Source organism: Heterocephalus glaber, unplaced genomic scaffold, assembly GCF_053883595.1.
Source record: "Heterocephalus glaber isolate CG9 unplaced genomic scaffold, H.glaber_assembly_v1.0 deba00000331, whole genome shotgun sequence".
NCBI lineage: Eukaryota > Metazoa > Chordata > Mammalia > Rodentia > Bathyergidae > Heterocephalus > Heterocephalus glaber.
The window spans coordinates 19712864-19735661 of record NW_028258142.1 but is presented as its reverse complement, the minus strand read 5'-3'; the positions used below and the strand labels follow the sequence as shown (position 1 = coordinate 19735661).

Below are 22798 nucleotides of genomic sequence, written 5' to 3'. Positions count from 1 at the left end.
GGAGAAAGATAATTTCTAAGTACTAAGTTAAATATAACTCTTAAATGCAAATAAGTGCTTATGGGTACTTAATAAACCAAGACTGGAGAAACATCATGGCACAATTTTGTGTGAAAGTATTAACAGGAACCCTTGGAATAGAAAGTAGGAAACCACCATCCCAGTCCACTCAAATGCATTTCAGTAGATGGAACTTTTCTTTGAAGGGACTTGAAAAGTTGATTGATGCTTTGCCACAAGAAGCAAGGCTTTCCTAACAACGCTATCCTCAGATGCAGCTCAGAGGCCAAGGACCAACTTACCTCAGCACACAGGCACAACCAGATCTTGCCTCCAAAACCCAGATTTGGACTCAGAAGAAATGGGGAAACATTATTTTTTTCTGTACATTTTTTTCACTATAGTTATTTTATTTTAATTTTTTCATTACTGGGGATCGAACTCAGAACCTTGCACTTGCCAGGTAGGTGTGGCACCACTGAGCTACATCCCCAGCCCCTTGCACATTTTTTCTTCTCTATAACTAAACTGGTTTGGTAAGGACTTGAGTAATAGTTGTCAAAGTACTAAGCAGTCACAAAAGGGGCTAATGATTCTGTAAAATTCATCTCTCCAAGCACATTCCTTTCCCATGGCTGTGGTTACAAATGGCCATAAAGGGAGTGGCATAACTAGTGGAAATGTTTTCTCTCACAGGTCTAGAGACTAGAAGTCCTAGCTCAAAATGTGGGCAGAGCTACGATCCCTCTTCAGGTTCTGAGAGAGGATCCTTCTTTGCCTATTCCAGCTTCTGTGGCCACAAGGGGATCCTTCACTGTGGCTGCGTAATTCCAATTTCTGCCTCCATCTTGTCTCTTTTCTTCTCCTTCTTCTTTTCCTTCCTCTTCTCCCATGCCCTCTCTCTCCTTCTCTCCCTGTTTTTTTCTCTTGGCCATGCTGGGGATTAAATCCAGGACCTCATATGTTTTAGGCCAGTGCTTTACCATGGAGCTACACATGGCCAGCATTTCTTTTGTCTTTTATAAAGACAATTGTCATTGGATTTAGGGACCATTTGGTTAGTCTAGGATGAACTCAAGATCTTTCCATCTGTGAAGATCCATTTTCTGAGTAAGTTCATGTTCTCAGATAAGAGCTAAGGCATGGCCACAATTCACACACTACAATATATATGTATATACTTTGGGCTTCTGGGTTTTTATAAAGCTTCAGTTGCTTGAAAACAGATAGCTAGTATTTACTTCTATCCTATAATTTACTATTATCCTTCTTTTTTGTCCTGAAAAAAATAAAAGTGGAGCACAGAGGAGGAGGCTTCCTGATCAACGTGCCACAGCTCCCAGTGCAGAGGAGGAGGATTTAGGGTTGATGTACCACCACTCCCAGCACACAGGAGGTGAGCTGCATGGGTGTGGGTGGGAGCAACCCCCCCACCCTGTCGAAATGAGAAGACAGAAGATCATCAAGAATACACCCTGACCAAGCGGGATTCATCCCAGGGATGCAGGGATGGTTCAACATACGCAAATCAGTCAATGTAATACACTGTATCAATACAGCCAAGGACAAAAACTATATGATTATCTCCATAGACGGATAAAAAGCATTTGACAAATCCAACATGCATTTATGATAAAAACCCTACAAAAAATTGGAATGGATGGTCTCTACCTCATTCTGATAAAAGCCATCTATGAAAAATCAAGAGCCAGTATCACACTAAATGGTCAAAAACTGAAATCCTTCACACTAAAATCAGGAACAAGACAAGGATGTCCACTATCACCACTCCTGTTCAATATAATCTTGGACATATTAGCCACAACAATTAGACAATAGAAAGAAATAAAAGGAATAAAGATAGGAAATGAAGAAGTCAAAATGTCTTTATTAGCAGATGACATGATACTCTATATAGAAGAACCCAAGAATTCCTCCAAAAGTCTTCTACACTTAATAACCAATGTCAATAAAGTAGCTGCATACAAGGTCAACACACAAAAACCAATAGCTTTCCTCTATACGAACAACAGGCTAACTGAGAGAGAAATAGGGGAAACAATTTCTTTCACAATAATGTTCAAAAAACTGAAATACCTAGAACTCAACCTAACAAAAGAAATCAAAGATCTCTTCTCTGAAAACTATAGCATTCTGAAAAGAGATTGAAGACACTATCAGAAAATGGAAAGACATCCCTTTCTCCTGGGTAGGAAGAATCAACATAGTGAAAATGGCCATACTTCCAAAACTGCTACATAGATTCAATGCAATCCCAATTGAAATTCCACCAGCATACTTCATGGATCTTGAGAAAACAATCCAAAAGTGCATTTGGAACAAAAAGAGACTCAGAATAGCAAAAGCAATTCTAGGTAAAAGAGACATGGCTGCGGGTATTACAACCCCCAACTTGAAACTATACTACAAAACTACTGTGATTAAAACAGCATGGTACTGGCAAAGAAACAGACCTGAGGACCAGTGGAACACATTAGAAGACGCAGAAACAACTCCAGACACACTCAACCACCTCATCTTCGACAAAGGAGCCAAACACCCTCACTGGAGGAAAGATAGCCTCTTTAATAAATGGTGCTGGAAAAACTGGGTTTCAACTTGCCAAAGATTAAAACTAGACCTATATCTCTTACCATGCACTAAACTAAAATCAAAATGGATTAAAGATCTAAATATTAAAACAGAAATGCTGAACCAGCTGGAACAGAGGTTAGGTAGAACTCTTGAAGACATTGGTATATGAAAAGATTTTATGAACTCAGTTGCCCGTGAACTAGCACAAATAATCAACAAGTGGGATCTCTTCTTACTAAAAAGCTTCTGCACAGCAAGAGAAACCACCAACAGAGTGAAGAGACAACCTACAATGTGGGAAAAAATTTTCACCTGCTCTTCCTCAAGCAAAGGTCTAGTATCTAGAATCTATAAAGAGCTTAAAAAAATCAGACCTCCCAAATTTAATGACCCAATCCAAAAATGGGCATCTGAAATGAACAGACATTTCTCAGATAAAGAAGTAGAAACAGCAAATAAACATATGAAAAAATGTTCAACATCACTGGTCATTTGAGAGATGCAAATTAAAACAATGCTGAGATTCTACCTCACCCCAGAAAGAATGGCTGCTATCATGAAATGAACCAATAACAAATGCTGGCGGGGCTCTGGGGAAAAAGGAACCTTGCTCCATTGCTGGTGGGAGTGTAGACTGGCGCAACCACTGTGGAAATCAGTATGGAGCTACCTCAAAGAACTAGGACTGGATGTCACATTTGACCCAGCTATTTCCCTGCTGGTTATCTTCCCCAAAGAATTAAAAGAATCATACCACAGTGACATATGTGCACCCATGTTCATAGCAGTGCAATTCATGATAGCTAAAAGTTGGAAACAGCCCAAATGCCCATCACTTGTACACTGGATAAAGAAAATGTGGTTTTTTAAATAAAATGGAGTACTACTCAGGCATAAAAAATGAAAAAATTAGAGACTTTATAGCTAAATGGATGCACATTGAGGCGATACTCTTAAGTGAAAAAAATAGCACACACATGTAAAAACTGAATCGTTTCTCTAGTGTGAGAAACTGAAAGTGTAAATAAGGACTAAAAGGTATAATAGATGATGTGAAATAGGAAGAAAAGGGGCAAAGGGGAAGGGGAAGTGGGAGGGGTAGGGGAAGGGAAAGAAGGGAATGGAATTAATATGAGAAAAGGAAAAAATGGTAATAGTCTTTGTAAATAGGGAGGGATGGAGGTGTTGAAGGGAGGGCAGGGGAATGGGGAAAAATAAGAATCAAGAGAGATTATATAAAGGTGCAAATTTCCAATGATGAATGTCATTATATTGTATACCTAAAATGTACCAATAAAATATGAAAATGTTAAAAAAAATAAAAAAATAAAAAAATAAAAGTGAAAAAAACCCAAACTTCATTCTGTGCTGCATATACCACTTGGAAAAGAGGTGGCATATGCCTCAGAGTAAATGCTAAGAATCTGGGGCAAGCATGCGCCTAGCCAACTGCACACATGGAGGAAATTTCAAAGGCACCCTTTTCTCCTTTTACTGGGTACACTCGAGTACTATATATGAGGAAAGAACATCTAGTCTTTACACTACCTCCATAGGTATATGTCATTCATATTCAGAAACAGTCTACAAATACTCCTCTGTAGATACTATGGTAGGATGTTTGGGGAAAACTACCCTTTCAAAATGTAAACTCTTTACTAGCTCAACTCTTGGGCAAATGTTTACAATTATTGTTTATTTCAGTTTTCCTATCTGTAAAGTGGTATAATATGTGTATCACAGGGTTATGAGAGTTATATAAAATAGTATTTTTAAATTTAAAACAATGCCTGGCACATAATAAGGACTATACAAATATTTACTAAATTGTTTGAAGCTATAGAAAACACACTGAATACTGATAACATACATTTACCAACACGTTCAAAGTACACATCAATTAAAGTTCTTGGTTTTAAGTATGTGAGATGCAGAGAAAATTTTAGGACATGAATGATTTGTAAAGTAATAAGGCTGGAGACCATGAAAAGCTGGGCTGCAGAGACTACAGATAAGGGGAGCCACAGAGAACATCACTGAAGCGTGACCATTGATGCCACATTGATGCCATTTCTAGTGTCCACTCTGAACTGAGCTTCTGGTGGCAGAAGTGTGGGGGCCACTTTCATCTCGTAATAGAACAGCACTGTACCCCATCATGGAACACCATCCAAAATAAGCAGGGGCCGGGGATTTAGCTCAGTGGTTTTGCCACCTGCTGCACAGGTGCAAGGACCAAAGTTTGATACTCGGTACCAAAAAAACCCAAACAAAAAAATAAAAACAAAGTAAGAAGCAGGACTAAATGCTGAGCAACCAAAATAACATTTCTACATTTCTTCTGACTTGTGTGCATAAAATTACTTTGGGAAGTTACATTGAGAAGAAAGAGGATGACTTTAAAGGTTGCCTTATACTGACCTATTTAAAACCTGAAATTCTACCACTTCTTGACCATTTGAGATGTGTAAGTTAACCTAAGTCCGTTTCCTCTTCTATGAAATGTGAGTAAAAAAAGTTAGATTAACTAATTCTTCTAAAGTACTTAGCAAAGTTCCTGGCATATAGTACAACCTCATCAATAATGAACTTCTGTAAATGTCTAACTAATGGAATAAAATCCTTCTAAATATAAATTGAATTCTAAAAATTCATCTTGTTTTCTCAGTTGTTTGTAAGTATCTCAATGAGGGACTACGCTGATTTCAATCATTTTCTCAAGATGTGTCTCTGTATCTATCGGGACACCAGCTTTCCTGAGTTTTCTCTCTTTGAGTGTCAAGCATTAACTGCATGCATTGTTACAGGGCAGGTATCATAAGCTGCCTTTACTTAACGACTATAACCTATACATAAATTTTAAGTATGCAAAGCACTAAGGAACAAATCTTATCAGGATATAAAGCCCTGTGCCCAAGTAATTTTGTATATTTAATGTTTTAATCCGTCATAAGTGAAATGAGACCAAAACATACTGTGAGGCAGGCAGTATCATTACCGTTTTACAAATAAGTCAGTTCAGACTCAGAGGCTTGCCTGAAGTCACATGCTAATAAGAGGCAGAACCCAGACAGGTCTGAGATTCTGGAATATGTCCATAACCGAGGAACACAGACTTTTGTCTCCCAATTTAGATCAGACATTTCTTCAGGGCAAGAATCAGGTTGAATATGTCTTTGAATATGTCAGGTTGAATATGTATCACATAGAAAAGTCTTAGAGGAGCAGGTTCAAGGTTTGGAGGCCAGCAGATGAAATGACAAACATTTAAAAGCCATTCAACCTACTAATGAATTACTAAAAAGCCCAGTTAATAGTTTTCTGTATCTAGTAAATTTTTTTGCCCACATGAACATTGTCTTGAAATGTGATCTGTGCTTAAAATCTCTCCAACTATTAGCCAGTCATTCAGACAACAAATGGTAAGTTGTAGAAAACATTTAAATGCTAAAATTGTTTGCGCTTCCAATAAAGGCAGTATAATTAGAACTGTATGACTTATTCTACATTTCAATCGCTTCTCGGCCTTTTGGCTAAGATCAAGTGTATTCTATATTTCAAATATATAATCTGAAAAGATGCAAAGATAAGAAATTAGTAAATTAAGGGCTGGGGATTTAGCTCAGTGGTTCCAGTGCCTGCCTCACAAACTCAAGGATCTGAGTTCGATCCCCAGTACCAAAAAAAAAAAAAAAAAAAAATTAGTAAATTAGTCAGCCAAAGACACCTCTTGGGGGTCAAAAACACCTGTACATTTTTTCACATTACTACTTTCCCTGTCCTTATGCTACTTTTGCTAAAGTAAAAAAGAGTCTTGAGCAGAATCCAAGACGTTTTTCTCAATAGCCAGGAATCCAAACCAGGCTAGGCTCCCAGAGGTCTGGCCTAGCACAAATGATTGCAATGATTCAATTAGGTGATATAATGAATGTAAAGCACCTGCCAAAGGGCTTGGCATATAATGGGCTCTCCGCAATGATTATTCATGCTTGTGTTTATCTAGTAGCACCCAGGAGAGTTTTTGCTTTGTTTTGGAGGAATGACATGAAAGCACTCCTTTTGCATTTCCTGGAGATGGAGGTTATATAAAGCTAAGATTTTGAATTGCTATTTTCACTAGTATCAAAATAGTGTGGCTACATCGTACTATTAGGCAGGAAAGCAGGGCTATGAACAGGACTTGTCTAAACTAGTTTTCATGGAATTATTCTGTCCCATCAGTTCTAACTTAGAAAGCATAAAACCAAAAAAGCATACACAAAATAAAACATTCTAAATAGAGCTTTCAACTTGTCATAACCCATCATATTTTCAGAAATATCAATGGAATAAACCCATTTTTTTGAGGATGAGCTGTTGGAAGAGATTACTTATTGAAATATTTCAACTAAACATGGTCACCAGCAACTCTTGAACATTGTATCTTAGAAATTTTCTCAGTTCTACTTGAAAATCTTGTAAATAACTCAAATTGGACTGAAGTTTGGGTCAGACGTGCATCCCATACACTACTCAACTGCAGTTAGTTAAAGAATTTGAGCCGAAATAGGAGCACCCGAGGCAGGGCTTTACTGGGGGGAACGAGCTGCCCAGCTTTCTTGAACAATGGAGAGAAAGAGCAAGAGACTAACTGGGTGAGGTTTATAAAGGGTTGTGTGGTTGGGAGAGCATCGTGGGAGTTGAGGATTAGTTGTATTGCTGGGGTAGGTGTCAGAGTTTAAACTTATTGGAGGATGAGTAGCGGGGTGGGGGTGGGGGTGGGGTTGGCGAGTTCAGTTCCACTTTCCTGGAGAGGAATCGATCTGTTTTCAAGAAGTGGGCGCCATTTTGATTACCAGACCTCCCTGCGGCCATTTTGTCTAACAGTAAGAAAAGAGTCAAAACTGGTTTAACTCCTGCCCGAGATATAAGGGTAGCAATGGAGGCACAGCTGTCTCAAGAATGTTGAGCAGGGGTGCAGCTGCCCACCACACACACTGTATTTATAGGAGTTTACTAAATGACGGAAACTATTCATGAAGAAAACACTTCAGTCCACATGATGAACTCATACTCAAATGGCTAAAAGATATGAGCAGAGTGACATGAACAGAGGTGCAGAGAGAAAACAAAGGAAAAGAGAAGTAACAGAAAAACCAAGAAATGCAAAAACCACCTTCTATACCTTGCTTACTTATTCCACTAATGCATTTCTGTAAAATTATTTGTGCAGAGAAAAAATTAAAACCAAATAATCTTTTTATTTTAGAATAGTTTTATAGAAAATTTGCAAGAATGGTATAAAGTTCCCACATACTATCTTACCCAGTTTCTCCTATTTTTAACAACTTAAATTAGTAAGGTACATTTTTCAAAATCAATGAACCAATATTAATATTTTATTAACTAAGTCCATACTACTGAATTCACATTTCCTTAGTTTTTACTTAATGTCTTTTTTGTTTTAAGATCCCATTCAAAATGACACATTACATTTATTAGTCATGTCTTGATAGGTTCCTTTTGATTGTGACAATTTCTTAGCCTTTCCTTGTTTTTGATGGCTCTGACAGCTTTGAAGAATACTCACTGACATTATTTGTATACTATGGAACTAATACTCTAAGAGATATATACATTTTTTTCAGAAATGCTGCTCTTCGGCACATAAATACTGCAATTCTAATGGTGAACTGATCAACAACTGTAATCCATTTTAGTGCATTAAAGGAAATAAGCAACACATCTCAAAATGCTTTTATTTCATTATAGAATGAATATTAAGTATAAAAACCCGTCCTTTCATTATTTTATAAATCATGCTAATGCATAAATAGCAAAATGCTACAATGACATTACCATAGTATTGAGAGTACTGAGTATAACAATCACAATGCTTTAGAACATTTTAAAGAGGATGAGGGGACTGTCGACATAGAAAAGGAGAGAAATTAACAAGCTATCTCTGGTCTTTTAAAGGAGTCTACATAACTAGTCTAAAATGGTCCTTTCCAAATGAGCAAGTTGATTTAGTGTCATTGTCTTCAGCCCCCTGAAATGATGACACCTAATGTGTAGATGGAGCTCCTCTGCTTCCCCACAGCAGCTCCTGCCTGTCTCTAGAGACTATACTATGCAATCCTCTTCATTCCTCTGTCATTAGAAATCATACTTTGAATAGCAAAGTAATATGTCAAAAGGAGGAGCAAAAGAGTCTTTAGTCTACTAAAACAGCGTACTGGCCAAGTATGGTGGTGCATACCTGTAATCCCAGGGGAGGCTGAGGCAGGAGGATCATGCCAAGTTCGAGGCCAACCTGGACTACATACTGAGGTCAAGGTCAGCCTGGGCTACACAGCAAGACCCTGTCTCAAAAAACCAACCACAAACCCCCTCCCAACAAGTGTACTGTATAAAGATGATAGTGCAGGAGGGGACTTGACATACATGTTCCTAATGTCTGAACTGGCCAAAATTTGGAATGAGTTTTTAATGAGAAATAATATTATAACTAAATGAATACTTCTGTTTCCCTGAAAATAAGACTTATCCAAAAAATAATCAACCTTGAAAACTGGAGATCAAAAATGTCAGCACCTTGTCTTATCTGCCATTATAGCATAGCCACTCAGCAAGAGAGTCCTGAGGTATAATTTTCTGCATGACACTGGCCATCATCACAGTAACAACTAGCGCTTATTTTCCAGTTACTTCCTTCTTTTGGGGAAACATGGTTTTATCAAGTGGCCTCATTAATAAATAATTTTGAGGACATTATTTTAAAATTACACTACCACTTATAACATTTTCTGACAAACTTAAAAAAAGCTTTTTGTGTTCTCAGTATTGCACACTAATATAATAATAAGAATTATTTTATGAGTAAATTATGGACAGGCTGAAGTTCATTTCCTAAAGCCTTAATGTTTCCCCCAAATTTATTCATAGTGCATATGACACAGCATGCCTGTTCTGTAGTTCAGTACTTTCTCAATTTGATATGCTCACTTTAATTCTTATAGAAATTCTTAACTTAAACAATGTTAATTAGCAAATGTTCGGTGGGGAATGTGACTCAGTGGCGCTGCACCTGCCTGGCAAGCACAAGGTCCTAAGTTTGATTCCCAGGACCTGAAAAAAAAAAATTAGCAAATGTCTAAAATTTTGATTCATAAAAGAAATCTAGTATGGTATATATAGGATGGAAAAAAATATATTTTGCCTAAATCTCATTTCTTTTTTCTGTTATTCAATATAAAAATACATGCTTCAAAACACATTAAGATTGTTGAGAAACTATAGAATAGAAAAGGCCCATTCCTAAGTGAATGTGAGTGTGGGGGCCTGCATAAAGTGCATGGCTGCAGGAGCACTTTCTAGTTCTGTAAACTCACAATGAACCCAAAAGGTAGCATTAAGAGGAAAAAAAGGAAAAAATAAAAATGCTCTGAAGAACTCAATAAACATAAGGCACTGAGCACCTCTTACAACACTGTAATAAAATATCCATCAATTACTTTGCATAAAAATCTAGGGAAAGACAAAAGGCAAAATTAGATATAAAGAGTTAAGTGATAATTTTTTTATATAGTAATCAGGCTTCTCTGATATGTGGAAAAACTGATGAAAAATCACAAGATTATATGAAAGCTCATGGATTCTCTTTCTGCCAACACAGTAGCCTCTTAATTGTCTACCTAGATTTTATATTATAGACTGAATCATGAGGTCTTATGTTAACATAAGTAGTTCTCTTTTAACATACCAGAATGCTTTCACTGCTGTATATGAAGTATTATCACAAATATATTAAAACTATAGATCATCATAAATAAAAATTAAGAAAATATATTTTGCCAAACTGCATTTTGATCTTCTAAATTGTATTTATTTAATCACTTGCAAATTTGAAATATCTAGTAATCTAATCTGTAGAGGGCTTTCTAGTCATTAGTGCAAATTAGTAATGCTATAACTTAATTCAAAAGCAAATTTTTTTAAAAAATGGGATACATACCAGCAAAGCTTAGCATCAGCCAAACACTTCTGGCATACCATGGGCAAAAGGCCACCTCTACAGTGATATGTAAAGGTCACTGTATGGATATTCCAAATAAAGGTTAGTCTTAAAATATTTAGTCCATTGGACTTAATTTACAAAGGGAAATCTAAATTTAATGAGATGACTTTAGGCTGATGACTAGAATCTCATAACCACAAGAGTAGCATTTTTTTTGTGTACCTGGGATTGAACTCAGGACCTTGCACTTGCCAGGCAGGTGCTATGCCACTGAGCTAAATCCCCGGCCCAAGAGTAGCATTTTTAACATGAATCTTAGGATAATGTCAGGAAGTTTTAACCACTGCTTCAGAGCATCATATTGAAACAATACATGAAGAAAACCTATAAGTATAACAGATAGTGAGTCTACAACTAAAACTTTTTGTTTAGACAAGACACACATACTAAGCATTTTGCTCACTTTTTTATCCCTTGAAATTCTATAATACAGAAATGAGGGGAGGAAGGAGTGAAGGTTAAACCTGTATCTAACTAGTTGACTATGAAAACTCTGGAAATAGCATTAAGAAGCCTAAGATAGTGCTACTGCATTCTGAAGAAAAATGAAAAACACTGCAAACATTTTTCTGCAGAAGCTTCAGTAAATGTGAAATAATATACCCTGCCTTATTAGTGATATTACTGAGTAGTTAGAACTACTACAAAATCAGTGCTGAGAGCTGATAAATACTTATGGTGCCACGTTATGATGTCATTTAAATTCAACCACAGCAATGATTTTGGATGCCATCAATACTATCCCCATAGATGGATGTTTTCCTTTGAGTATATGGGAAGCTGTACCATGATCACATTGATACAGGAACTTTGAATATCACTGAGAAGAGCTGCCAGCTAAAGAAAAAGAATGAAAATGGAGAGTGCTTTACTATGCTTTCCCATAGAAATAATCACTACAACAGAGTAAATAAAAAAAAAACCTCAAAGAAAAAGGTAGCTCCTTTATCCAAGATAACCTGCAAATCCAGAATTCCAAACATAATATTTTACAGAAGTAGAATATCCTATACATCCATATCCATCTTCTTATTGAATCTTTGATGAGATTTTAGTTTATAAAGAGAATGATAAACAGGATCCAGATGCTGGTTGACAAATTCAGCAACATTATATGAGGTGGCTTTTGGGTCTGCCACATAGTTTGACCTTCTTAGTTGTGAGCAGCTGTGCCAGACCATTGAGAAACACCAGGAAGATGGCCATGGACATTACAATCACATAGTGGCTGATGCTACAAAAGGAGAAAAAGAAAAACATTATAGGCAGACCAAAATACATGAGGAATTACATAAGATTCTCTAAATAATGTTTTTGAATGGGTACATGAAATACACAGAATTACAAAGGCTACCAATGATTTTGAAATAGGTACTAAAATGTTTTTCTAAAAACTCAAATTTTTTATATAGTAATATAATATTAATTCCTTAATAATGTATTCCTTAAAAATTAATAATGTATATTAGTTATATATTAATTGAAACCTCAATAACAACTACCATTATGCTGCAATAGTAAACAATATTTTGAGGTATCTGCAATGACTGAATTATGTTATAAAAATGTGATTTGTATTAGTAGTACCTATGACTTTGTCAACAGTAGAAATTAAATTTCAAAAGCTTTTAGAAAACTAAGACAGGGCCGGGGATTTAGCTCAGTGGTTTTGGTGCCTGCCTCGCAAGCGCAAGGTCCCGAGTTCGATTCCTGGTACCAAAAGAAAAAAAAAAAATGAGAAAACTAAGACAGGCCCCCAGCATCTAGGAACAGAGCTGCTGGCAGCAAGACTTCCAGAACACCTAAAGCAACCCCAAAGGGAGACGAGATGGAACAATATGATACTCAACCACCTGGACTCCCTGAACTGGCAACAAAAGAGGATCTGGAAAAAATGAAATCAGAAATAATTTCTCAGATAACAGCAGAGATTATGCCCATAGTGCAAGACATGATTAATAAATCTAAAGAGGAGCTGAGGAACATGATGGAATCCCAACTTAAGAAACAAATGGAATCCATAAAACAGACGCAAACAGATTTCCAGGAGATTAAAAACTCCATTGAAAGTTTATACAGCAGAATGAACCAATGTGAGGACAGAATTTCAGATATAGAAGATAAGATTGCAATTAATGGGCCAGGGATTTAGCTCAGTGGTTCTGCTCCCTGCCTCAAAAGCACAAGAACCTGAATTCGATCCCCAGTACCAAGAAAAAAAAAAAAAAGATTGCAATTAGTGACCAGGAAAAGAAATAATCTCTTTAAAATAGTAAGGGACCATGAGAAATCAATCCAGCAGCTGCTAGACGATGCAAAGAAGAATAACACAAGATCGGAGTCAATAAAGAAACAGGAGAGAGTGCAGATGACATAAAAAAACTGTTCACAGAAGTGATGAAAGAAAACTTCCTAAGTAGGAGCAGGGGAAAAGAACTTGACATACAGATAAGTGAGGCATATAGGACTCTTAACTAGCCTTGATCAAAAAAAATCTACACATAGGCATGTAATAGTTAAGATTTCAGAAAGCCAACAGAAGAACAAAATTCTATAAGCAGTTAGAGAAAAGAAACAAATCACATACAAAGGAAAGCCCATCAGAATCACAGCAGACTTCTCAATGCAAACCCTCAAGGCAAGAAGAGCTTGGAGTAACTTATTTCAAGCCCTAAAGGAAAACAGCCTCCAACCAAGACTGATGTACCCTGTAAAGTTATCTTTCAAGATTGACGGAGAAATAAGATACTTTCATGACAAAAATCACCTGAGGAACTTCGCAAATACCAAACCAGCACTCCAAAATATTTTAGACAATATCCTAGGAAAAGACAATAGAATCAAAACCCCAGGAAGCCCAGCAGAATGAATCCATCGGGCATGACAAGAAATTAAATGCAAAGGGGGAGAATCCAATAAAAAGAAAAAGTCATCACAATGCTAAGTCAATACTTATCAGTTATAACCATCAATGTTAATGGTCTCAATTCACCAATCAAAAGAAACAGTCTGGCAGAAAGGGTCAAGAAGTAAGATCTGACAATATGCTACATACAAGAAACACACTTAATTCAAAAAAGAAACTCAGACTGAAACTTAAAGGGTGGAAAACAATACTTCATGTGACAGGAACCCAAAAAAAGCAGGAGTGGCTATCCTCTTTGCAGATGAAGTGGATTTCAAACCAACACTGATGAAGAGAGACAAAGAAGGACACTACATCCTTGTAAAGGGAACAATCCAACAGGAAGAGATGACAATCATAAATGTATGTGCACCAAACACTAGTGTGCCCAACTATATAAAACAAATACTAATGGACATGAAAAATCAAATAAGCACTAATACAATAGTAGTGGGGGAACTCAATAACCCACTGTCACAAATAGATCAACTAGACAAAAATTAAGTAATGAAATACTAGAACTCAATCAGACTCTTGAAAAAATGAACTTAACAGATGTTAACAGAGTGTTCCACCCCACAAAATCAGAATACACATTCTTTTCAGCTGCCCAGGGGTCATTCTCCAAAATAGACCATGTACCTGCTCATAGAACATGTTTCAGTAAGTACAAAGGAATTAAAGTTATCCTCTATATTATCAGACCATAGTGCGATGAAATTAGAGATCAACAGCAAAAGAAACCACAAGAATTTCATAAACACATGGAAACTGAATGACACACTTCTGAATAACCAATGGGTCAAAGAGGAAATTAAAGAAGAAATCAGACAGTTCCTTCGATTAAATGACAATGACAATACAACATATCAGAATCTATGGGACACAATGAAAGCAGTCTTACAAGGGAAATTCATAGCAGTGAATACTTATATTAGGAAAACAGAGTGAGCTCAATTACACAACCTGATGCTGAACCTCAAGCTTCTTGAAAAAGAAGAGCAAGACAAACCCAAAGCTCATGCAAGGGAGGAAATTATAAAGATCAGAGGAGAAATCAATGCAATGGAGACTAAGAGAACAATTCAAAAAAATCAATGAAGCCAAGACTTAGTTCTTCGAAAGAATAAACAAAATTGACAAACCCTTAGCCAACCTTATCAGACAAAGGAAAGAAAAGGCCCAAATCCATGCAGTTAGGAATGAAAAGGGTGAAATTAAAATGGACCCAGCAGAAAGCCAGAGGATCATCAACACCTATTTCAAGAACCTCTACGCCAATAAGATGGAAAACACAAACTTACCAACTAAGAGAAGCCTGGGTCCTGATGGCTTCACTGCTGAATTCTACAAGATATTTAGAGAGGAACTACTGCCACTACTATTTAAATTCTTCAATGAAATTGAAAGGGAAGCAATACTCCCAAATTCATTCCTGGAAGCAAGCATCACCTTGATCCCCAAAGCAGAAAACGACCCAATTGAAAAAGACAAGTATAGGCCAATCTCACTAATGAACACAGATGCAAAAATCCTTAATAAGACACTGGCAAATTGAATGCAGAAGATCATCAAGAAGATCATACACCCTGACCAAGTGGGATTCATCCCAGGGATGCAGGGATGGTTCAACATACGCAAACCAATCAATGTAATACACTATATCAATAGAGCCAAGGACAAAAACCGTATGATCATCTCAATTGATGCAGAAAGAGCATTTGACAAAATCCAACATGCATTTATGATAAAAACCCTACAAAAATTGGAATAGATGATCTCTACTTCAATCTGATAAAAGCCATTTATGAAAAACCAACAACCAATATCATACTCAATGGTCAAAAACTGAAATCCTTCACACTAAAATCAGGAACAAGACAAGGATGTCCACTATCACCACTCTTGTTCAATATAATCTTGGACATATTAGCCACAACAATTAGACAATAGAAAGAAATAAAAGGAATAAAGATAGGAAATGAAGAAGTCAAATTGTCATTATTAGCAGATGACATGATGCTCTATATAGAAGACTCCAAGAACTCCACCAAAAGTCTTCTAGACTTAATAACCAAATTCAGTAGAGGAGCTGGATACAAGGTCAACACACAAAAATCAATAGCTTTCCTCTACATGAACAACAGACTCTCTGAGAGAGAAATAGGGCAAATAATTCCTTTCACAATAACATCCAAAAAACTGAAATACTTAGGAATGAACCTAACAAAAGAAATCAAAGACCTCTTCTCTGAAAACTATAGCATTCTGAAAAGAGATTGAAGACAATATCAGAAAATTGAAAGACATCCCTTGCTCCTGGGTAGGAAGAATCAACATAGTGAAAATGGCCATACTTCCAAAACTGCTATACAGATTCAAAGCAATTCCAATTGAAATTCCAGCAGCATACTTCATGGACCTTGAGAAAACAATCCAAAAATTCATTTGGAACAAGAAGAGACCTAGAATAGTGAAAGCAATCCTAGGCAACAGAGACATGGCAGGGGGTATCACAATCCCCAACCTGCAACTATACTACAAAGCTACTGTGATAAAAACAGCATGGTACTGGCAAAGAAACAGACTTGAGGACCAGTGGAACAGATTAGAAGTTGCAGAAACAACGCTAGACACACTCAGCCATCTCATCTTTGACAAAGGAGCCAAACACCCTCACTGGAGGAAAGATAGCCTCTTTAATAAATGGTACTGGAAAAACTGGGTTTCAACTTGCCAAAGATTAAAACTAGACCTATATCTCTCACCATGCACAAAACTAAAATCAAAATGGATTACATATCTAAATATTAAAACAGAAATACTGAACCGGCTAGAACAGAGGTTAGGTAGAATTCTTGAAGACACTGGTATAGGAAAAGATTTTATGACCAAAACCTCAGTTGCCCATGAACTAGCACAAACAATCAACAAATGGGATCTCTTCTTATTAAAAAGCTTCTGCACAGCAAGAGAAACCACCAACAGAGTGAAGAGACAACCCACAATGGGAAAAAATCTTCACCTGTTCTTCCTCAAAGGTCTACTATGTAGACTATACTAAGAACTTAAAAAAAAATCAAACCTCCCAAATTTAATGACCCAATCCAAAAATGGGCATCTGAAATGAACAGACATTTCTCAGACAAAGAAGTAGAAATAGCAAATAAATACATGAAAAAATGTTCAACATCACTGGTCATTTGAGAGATGCAAATGAAAACAACGCTGAGATTCCACTTCACTCCAGAAAGAATGAATGGCTGCTATCATGAAATCAACCAATAACAATTGCTGGCGGGGCTGTGGGGAAAGAGGAACCCTGCTCCACTGCTGGTGGGAGTGTAGACTGGTGCAAGCACTGTGGAAATCAGTATGGAGATACCTCAAAGAACTAGGACTGGAAATCCCATTTGACTCCGCTATTCCACTGCTGGGGATCTTCCCCAAAGAATTAAAAGAATCATACCACAGTGATATATGTGCACCCATGTTCATAGCAGCACAATTTGTAATAGCTAAAACTTGGAAGCAGCCCAATTGCCCATCAACTGCAGACTGGATAAAGAAAATGTGGTTTTAAAGAAAAATAAAATGGAGTACTACTCAGCCATAAAAAATAAGAAATTAGAGACATAGCTAAATGGATGCACATTGAGGCGATACTATACTCTTAAGTGAAATAAATAGGACACACATGTGTAAATACTGAATAGTTTCTCTAGTGTGAGAAACTGAAAGTGTAAATAAGGACTAAAAGGTATAATAGATAATGTGAAATAGGAAGAAAAGGGGCAAAGTGGAACTGTGAGTGGTAGGGGAAAGGAAAGAAGGGAATGGAATTAATATGAGAAAATGAAAAAATGGAAACAAAGTCTTTGTAAATAGGGAGGGATGGAGGGGTTAAAGGGACGGCAGGGGAAGGGGGAAAATAAGAACCAAGAGAGATTATGTAAAGGTGCAAATTTTCAATGATGAATGTCATTATATTGTATACCTAAAATGTACCAATAAAATTAAAAAAATTAAATAAAAATAAGTATGACTTACAAATAAACTATAGTTCAACAATTTCAAAAAAATAAGACAATTTTCTCTTTTGATTCTTGGATACTCTGAACTTTATCCAAATGTATCTAAGATGTTCCCTGGTTATGTATTCTGACACTTTATAGCATACTCTGAAGTATGTTAGAAATATTTTGACAAAACTATCAGCTATTTAGAAAGAAAAATGTTATCCAAACTCAAATTCACTGAAGTGAAATTTTAGTCAAGGATCTAAACAAAGGAAAAAAGAACACATCTCTTTAGTAATCTCACAATCAAAGAAACTGTCTCCCAGATTTTTGGAAAAGGAATGATAAAAAATATTATTAAAATTACCCTGTTTTCACCTATCAGCATTAGTAAATGTTGAGAGTTCCTTTTTAAACACAGTAAATTGTACTATCTACACAGAATATGGCTTCATAAAAACTTTTCAGAAATACAGAAAGAAATGTAGGCTACATATCTCACAAATGTGCAGTAAAGCAGAGTCTTCATACAATATGTACAGTTTGTCCCAAACCAAGTTATGGTGCATACATATTCTCAAATTGCCTATTTTTAATACCTATCAGAATTACATTTAATGCTTTAACTTAATTGTAATTTTCACTTTTTATATTTTTCAACAAAGAAAGTGTGAAATATTTTAGAAGGGCCATTATCAGGCCAGTGTGAGAAAAGCAGGTCATGTTTTGTCTCATCTACCCCTAGCACGTGAGAAAAATCATGGTGCTCTTTAAAGAACCCCCAACCCAGGGGTGGCCCACAGGTCAAGCCCCTGGGAACAAGCCCCAGGAACATGGAGGGTGATTGCTGGGTACAGGTAAAGTAGGCCCAGAGGATTCAAGATCTTGAAGTTCTCCCTCCTTCCTTTCCAGTAACTCTAACCTATAGCTGAGCAGCTTCTAAAATGTCAGCATGTTGTCAGGTATTTGTTCATATGTAAAGTTCCCTAAAGCCAGGAAAAAGGGCTTTCTACTCTGCAGATTTTTCTTTTCTTTCCAGTAATGTTACAGATTTTAAGTAAGTTTGTAAAGTTGTATAGTCTGATAAGATTCTCTTTGGAAAGGCATGGGTTGGAAATTTTTTTAAAAATAAACTTTATTTTTAATTTTCAGAAGTAAAAAATTGTAACACTTTGTATAAATTGTTAACCATTTAGTTGATACCTAGTTAATCTCCCACAGCATTATTTTTTCCTTTTCTTGAAAGCTTATGCTTGCATCCTTTAAAAGACAGACTAACATATATTAGCATTTAGTAAGTTATTTGAAGAACAAAATTCTAGAATATCCATATTTGTCATGACACTTGAAATATGTTTAATATATATATATTTTTCCCCCCATGAAGTTTATTGGTACATTTTAGGTATAAAATACAGTTACATTCATCATTGGGACCTTGTACCATTACAAGAGTATCTCGGTTCTTATTTTTTTCCCCTTCCCTTGCCCTCCCTTCACCCCCTCCACCCTTCCCTATTTGCAAAGATTTTGTTTCCATTTTTTTATCTTTTCTCATATTTTTTTTCCTTCTTTCCTTTCCCATACCCTTCCCACTTCCCCTGCTCCTTTAGACCTTACTTCCTATTACACAATATCAATTATACATTTTTAAAATTAAAATATCAAGATCTAGGAGACATTACCACAGATTTTACAGAATTTAAAAGGATATAGAAAGCATATTTCAAAAATCTGTTTTGAAATAAATTTGACAACTTCTAAGAAGTACCTTGGAAGACAAATTAATGAAACTAACTCTGGAGGAAATATAAAATTTGAATAGCACCTATTAAAGAAACTATATTCCTAGCTTGAAAACCTACCAATATGACAACAACAGGCTCATATACATTTTAACTGATAAATTATATCAAACAATTAAAGCAGAAAAAAAAAAAAGGAACACTTCTCCCCTCATTTTAGGAAATCAACATTGCGCTAATCCTAAAACTGGATAAAGATAATAGAAGAAAAAAGTATGCACATAGATAGAAATTTGTTTAACAAAACAAACTATTAGAAGTCAGATCTGGCAGTATGTAGACAGTGGTTTTATTATAGGGATGGCAGTGTTGGTTCAGCATTGGAAGATCCACCCCCAAAAGTCATCATTTTAACAGAGGAAAAGAAAAAGCCATATGATCCTGTCACTAGTCGGAGAAAAAGTATTGGACTAAATTCCACAGCTGTTCATGGTAAAAGCTATCAGGAGACTAGAAGTAGAACAGAACCTTTTCAACAGATTAAAGACATGTACTCCAGGGCCAGGGATTTAGCTCAGTGGTTACTGCCTCGAAAGCACAAGGTCCTCAGTTCGATCCCCGGTACCAAAAAAACAAAACAAACAAACAAACAAAAAAGACATGTACTCCATGCTTCCAGGGAGAACACCTTATATGAATGGAGAAGATTCAATGCTTTCTCCTTAAGGTAGGGAACAAGGGCAGATATGCTTACTCTTCATCTGTCCATTAAACTTTGAAACCTAGGCCCAAACCAAAATAGTCTGGCAATAAAATGACACAATTAGGATAGGATTGGCAAGGTAGAAGCAAAATCTTTATATGTAGATGAAATGGTCATCTACAGGGAAAATAGTAAGAAATCTCTAGGAGCCCCTAGAACTTGTATTTGAATTTAGCAGGATTAGAAAACACAAGGTATATATAAAAATTCAGGTGTATGTATACTTGCTATAAATGGAGAATTGGATATTGAAATTTAAAAGTTATGTAGGAGTACAAAGGACTTAGAAAAGTAAAACAAACAAACAAACAAACAGTGTTGGAAGACGTTTAGTACCTAATTTTAAGACTTCTTCTAGGGCCGGGGATTTAGCTCAGTGGTTCTGCTACCTGCCTTGCAAGCCCAAAAACCAGAGTTGGATCCCCAGTACCAAAACAAAAAAATAATAAATTTATTAAAAAAAAAAAAAAGACTTCTTCTAAAGCTACAGTAATCAAGGCAGTGTTGGTGTAAGGAAAGACATATAGATAATTTGAATAAAACAGAGAATCTAGAAATAGAACCACACATATATGGTCCACTGAGTTTTGAAAGATTATTTAACATTAACATTTTATAGACTATAAACTCAATTCAAGAGCTGAGGAAAAGATAGTGTTTTCAGCAAATGGCATTAGAACATCTGGTATCCATATATAAAAAATTAACCTCAATCCTTTATTTCCATACATAAAAATGACTTGAAGGGATCTATGAACCTAAATATGAAAGCCTAAAAGTATAAAACTTCAAGAAGAAATTACAAGGGAAAATGTTTATGAATTTAGGGTAGGCAAGAACTTCCTAGGATATAAATAACATGATGTATAAAAGAAAAAAATTGATAAATGAGATTCCATCAAAATTTAGAACTTTAAATGACATCATTAAAATGAAAAGTAGTCCTTAAACAGACCATATTTACAATGCATATATCCTATGACCAGAATTTATAAAGAACTCTTACAGCTCATTCATAGACAACCCAATGAAAAAGTAGACATAAGAGGGCCAGGGATTTAGCTCAGTGGTTCCACCGCCTGCCTCGCAAGCGCAAGGACCGGAGTTCAATCCTTGGTACCAAAAAGAAAAAAAAGGTAGCCATAAGAAGATGATAAATAGCCAGGACAGCACAATGAAAGGTGTGCAACTCAAGAATCAGAAAAATACTAATCAGTACAATAACAAGATTGAATTATACACTCATTAGGGAGATGAAGTTAAAAGTTTTAAAAGCCTTGTCGTGACTTTTTCTTTTTGTTGGATTCTCCCCCTTTGCGTTTAATTTGTCATGCCCAATGGATTCATTCTGCTGGGCTTCCTGGGGTTGTGATCCTCATTGTCTTTTCCTAGGATATTGTGTAAAATTTTTTGGAGTGCTGGTTTGGTATTCACGAAGTTCCTAAGGTGCTCTTTGTCATGAAAGTATCTTATTTCTCCATCCATTTTGAAAGATAGTTTTGCAGGGTACCTCAATCTGGGGTGGAGGCTGTTTTCCTTTAGGGCTTGGAATAAGTCACTCCAAGCTCTTCTTGCCTTGAGGGTTTGCATTGAAAAGTCTGCTGTGATTCTGATGGGGTTTCCTTTGTATATGATTTGTTTCTTTTCTCTCACTGCTTGTAGAATTTTGTTCTTCTGTTGGGTTTCTGGAATCTTAACTATTATATGCCTATGTGTAGATTTTTTTTGATCAAGGCTATTTGGAGTCCTATATGCCTCACTTATCTGTATGTCAAGTTCTTTTCCCCTGCTTGGGAAGTTTTCTTTCATCACTTCTGTGAACAGTTTTTTTATGTTATCTGCACTCTCTCCTGTTTCTTCATTGACTCCAACCAGTCTTAAGTTATTCTTCTTTGCACTGTTTCACAGCTGCTGGATTAATTTCTCGTGTTCCCTTACAATTTTAAAGCAATTTTTCTTTTCCTGGTCACTAATCGCAATCTTATCTTCTATATCTGAAATTCTATCCTCACATTGGTACATTCTGCTGGGCAGACTTTCGATGGAGTTTTTAATCTCCTGGAAATCTGTTTGCATCTGCTTTATGGATTCCATTTGTTTCCTATGTTGGGATTCCATCATGTTCCTCAGATCCTGTATTTTTTTTTTATCTGTGTTCTCTCTAGATTTATTAATCATGTCTTGCACTATGAGCACAATCTTTGCTGTTATCTGAGTAATTATTTCTGATTTCATTTTTCCCAGGTCCTCTTTGTTGCCAGTTCAGAGAGTCCAGGTGGTTGAGTATCAGATTGTTCCATCTCGTTTCCCTTTGGGGTTGCTGTAGGTGTTCTGGAAGTCTGTTTTTGAGGCTTTTTTACATGTCTTCTCATTTCCATGGGGTAGGGGAGGTTGCTTCTGGAGCCCGCGCAGCTCACCTTCTCTTCCCTAGGAGCATGGAGTAGTGGCGGGGGAGCCTCCTTCCGGGTGCTGGGACTGGCTCACCTTCTCTTCCCTAGGAGCATGGAATAGTGGCAGGGGAGCCTCCTTCCGGGTGCTGGGACTGGCTCACCTTCTCTTCCCTAGGAGTGTGGAATGGCGGCGGGGGAGCCTCCTTCCGGGTGCTGGGACTGGCTCACCTTCTCTTCCCTAGGAGTGTGGAATGGCGGCGGGGGAGCCTCCTTCTGGGTGCTGGGACTGGCTCACCGTCTCTGCCCTAGGAGCGTGCAATCT

General features: G+C 36.6%; 1 protein-coding gene and 1 pseudogene across 16 annotated transcripts in view; one reads left to right on the top strand and one right to left on the bottom strand.

Annotated features, from left to right (window-relative positions):
- The window catches only part of Pign (phosphatidylinositol glycan anchor biosynthesis class N), a 236883-nt gene that overhangs the window by 58921 nt on the left and 155164 nt on the right, over positions 1-22798 (bottom strand). For 5 of the 16 annotated variants that reach the window (XM_087191842.1, XM_013077236.3, XM_087191837.1 and 2 more), the window contains one exon: positions 7816-11888. The exons of 9 other annotated variants lie outside the window; for them this stretch is intronic. Coding sequence is in view for 4 of the 7 variants with exons in the window: in XM_013077236.3 (XP_012932690.1) it covers positions 11765-11888 (124 nt within the window). In the remaining 3 variants the exon portion in view is untranslated. Of the gene's footprint in view, positions 1-7815; positions 11889-22637; positions 22797-22798 lie in introns of those variants that run through there. 2 more of the 16 variants (XR_015443246.1, XR_015443247.1) reach the window with 2 other exon arrangements.
- On the top strand, positions 6109-6269 carry LOC147830048 (U2 spliceosomal RNA; annotated as a pseudogene).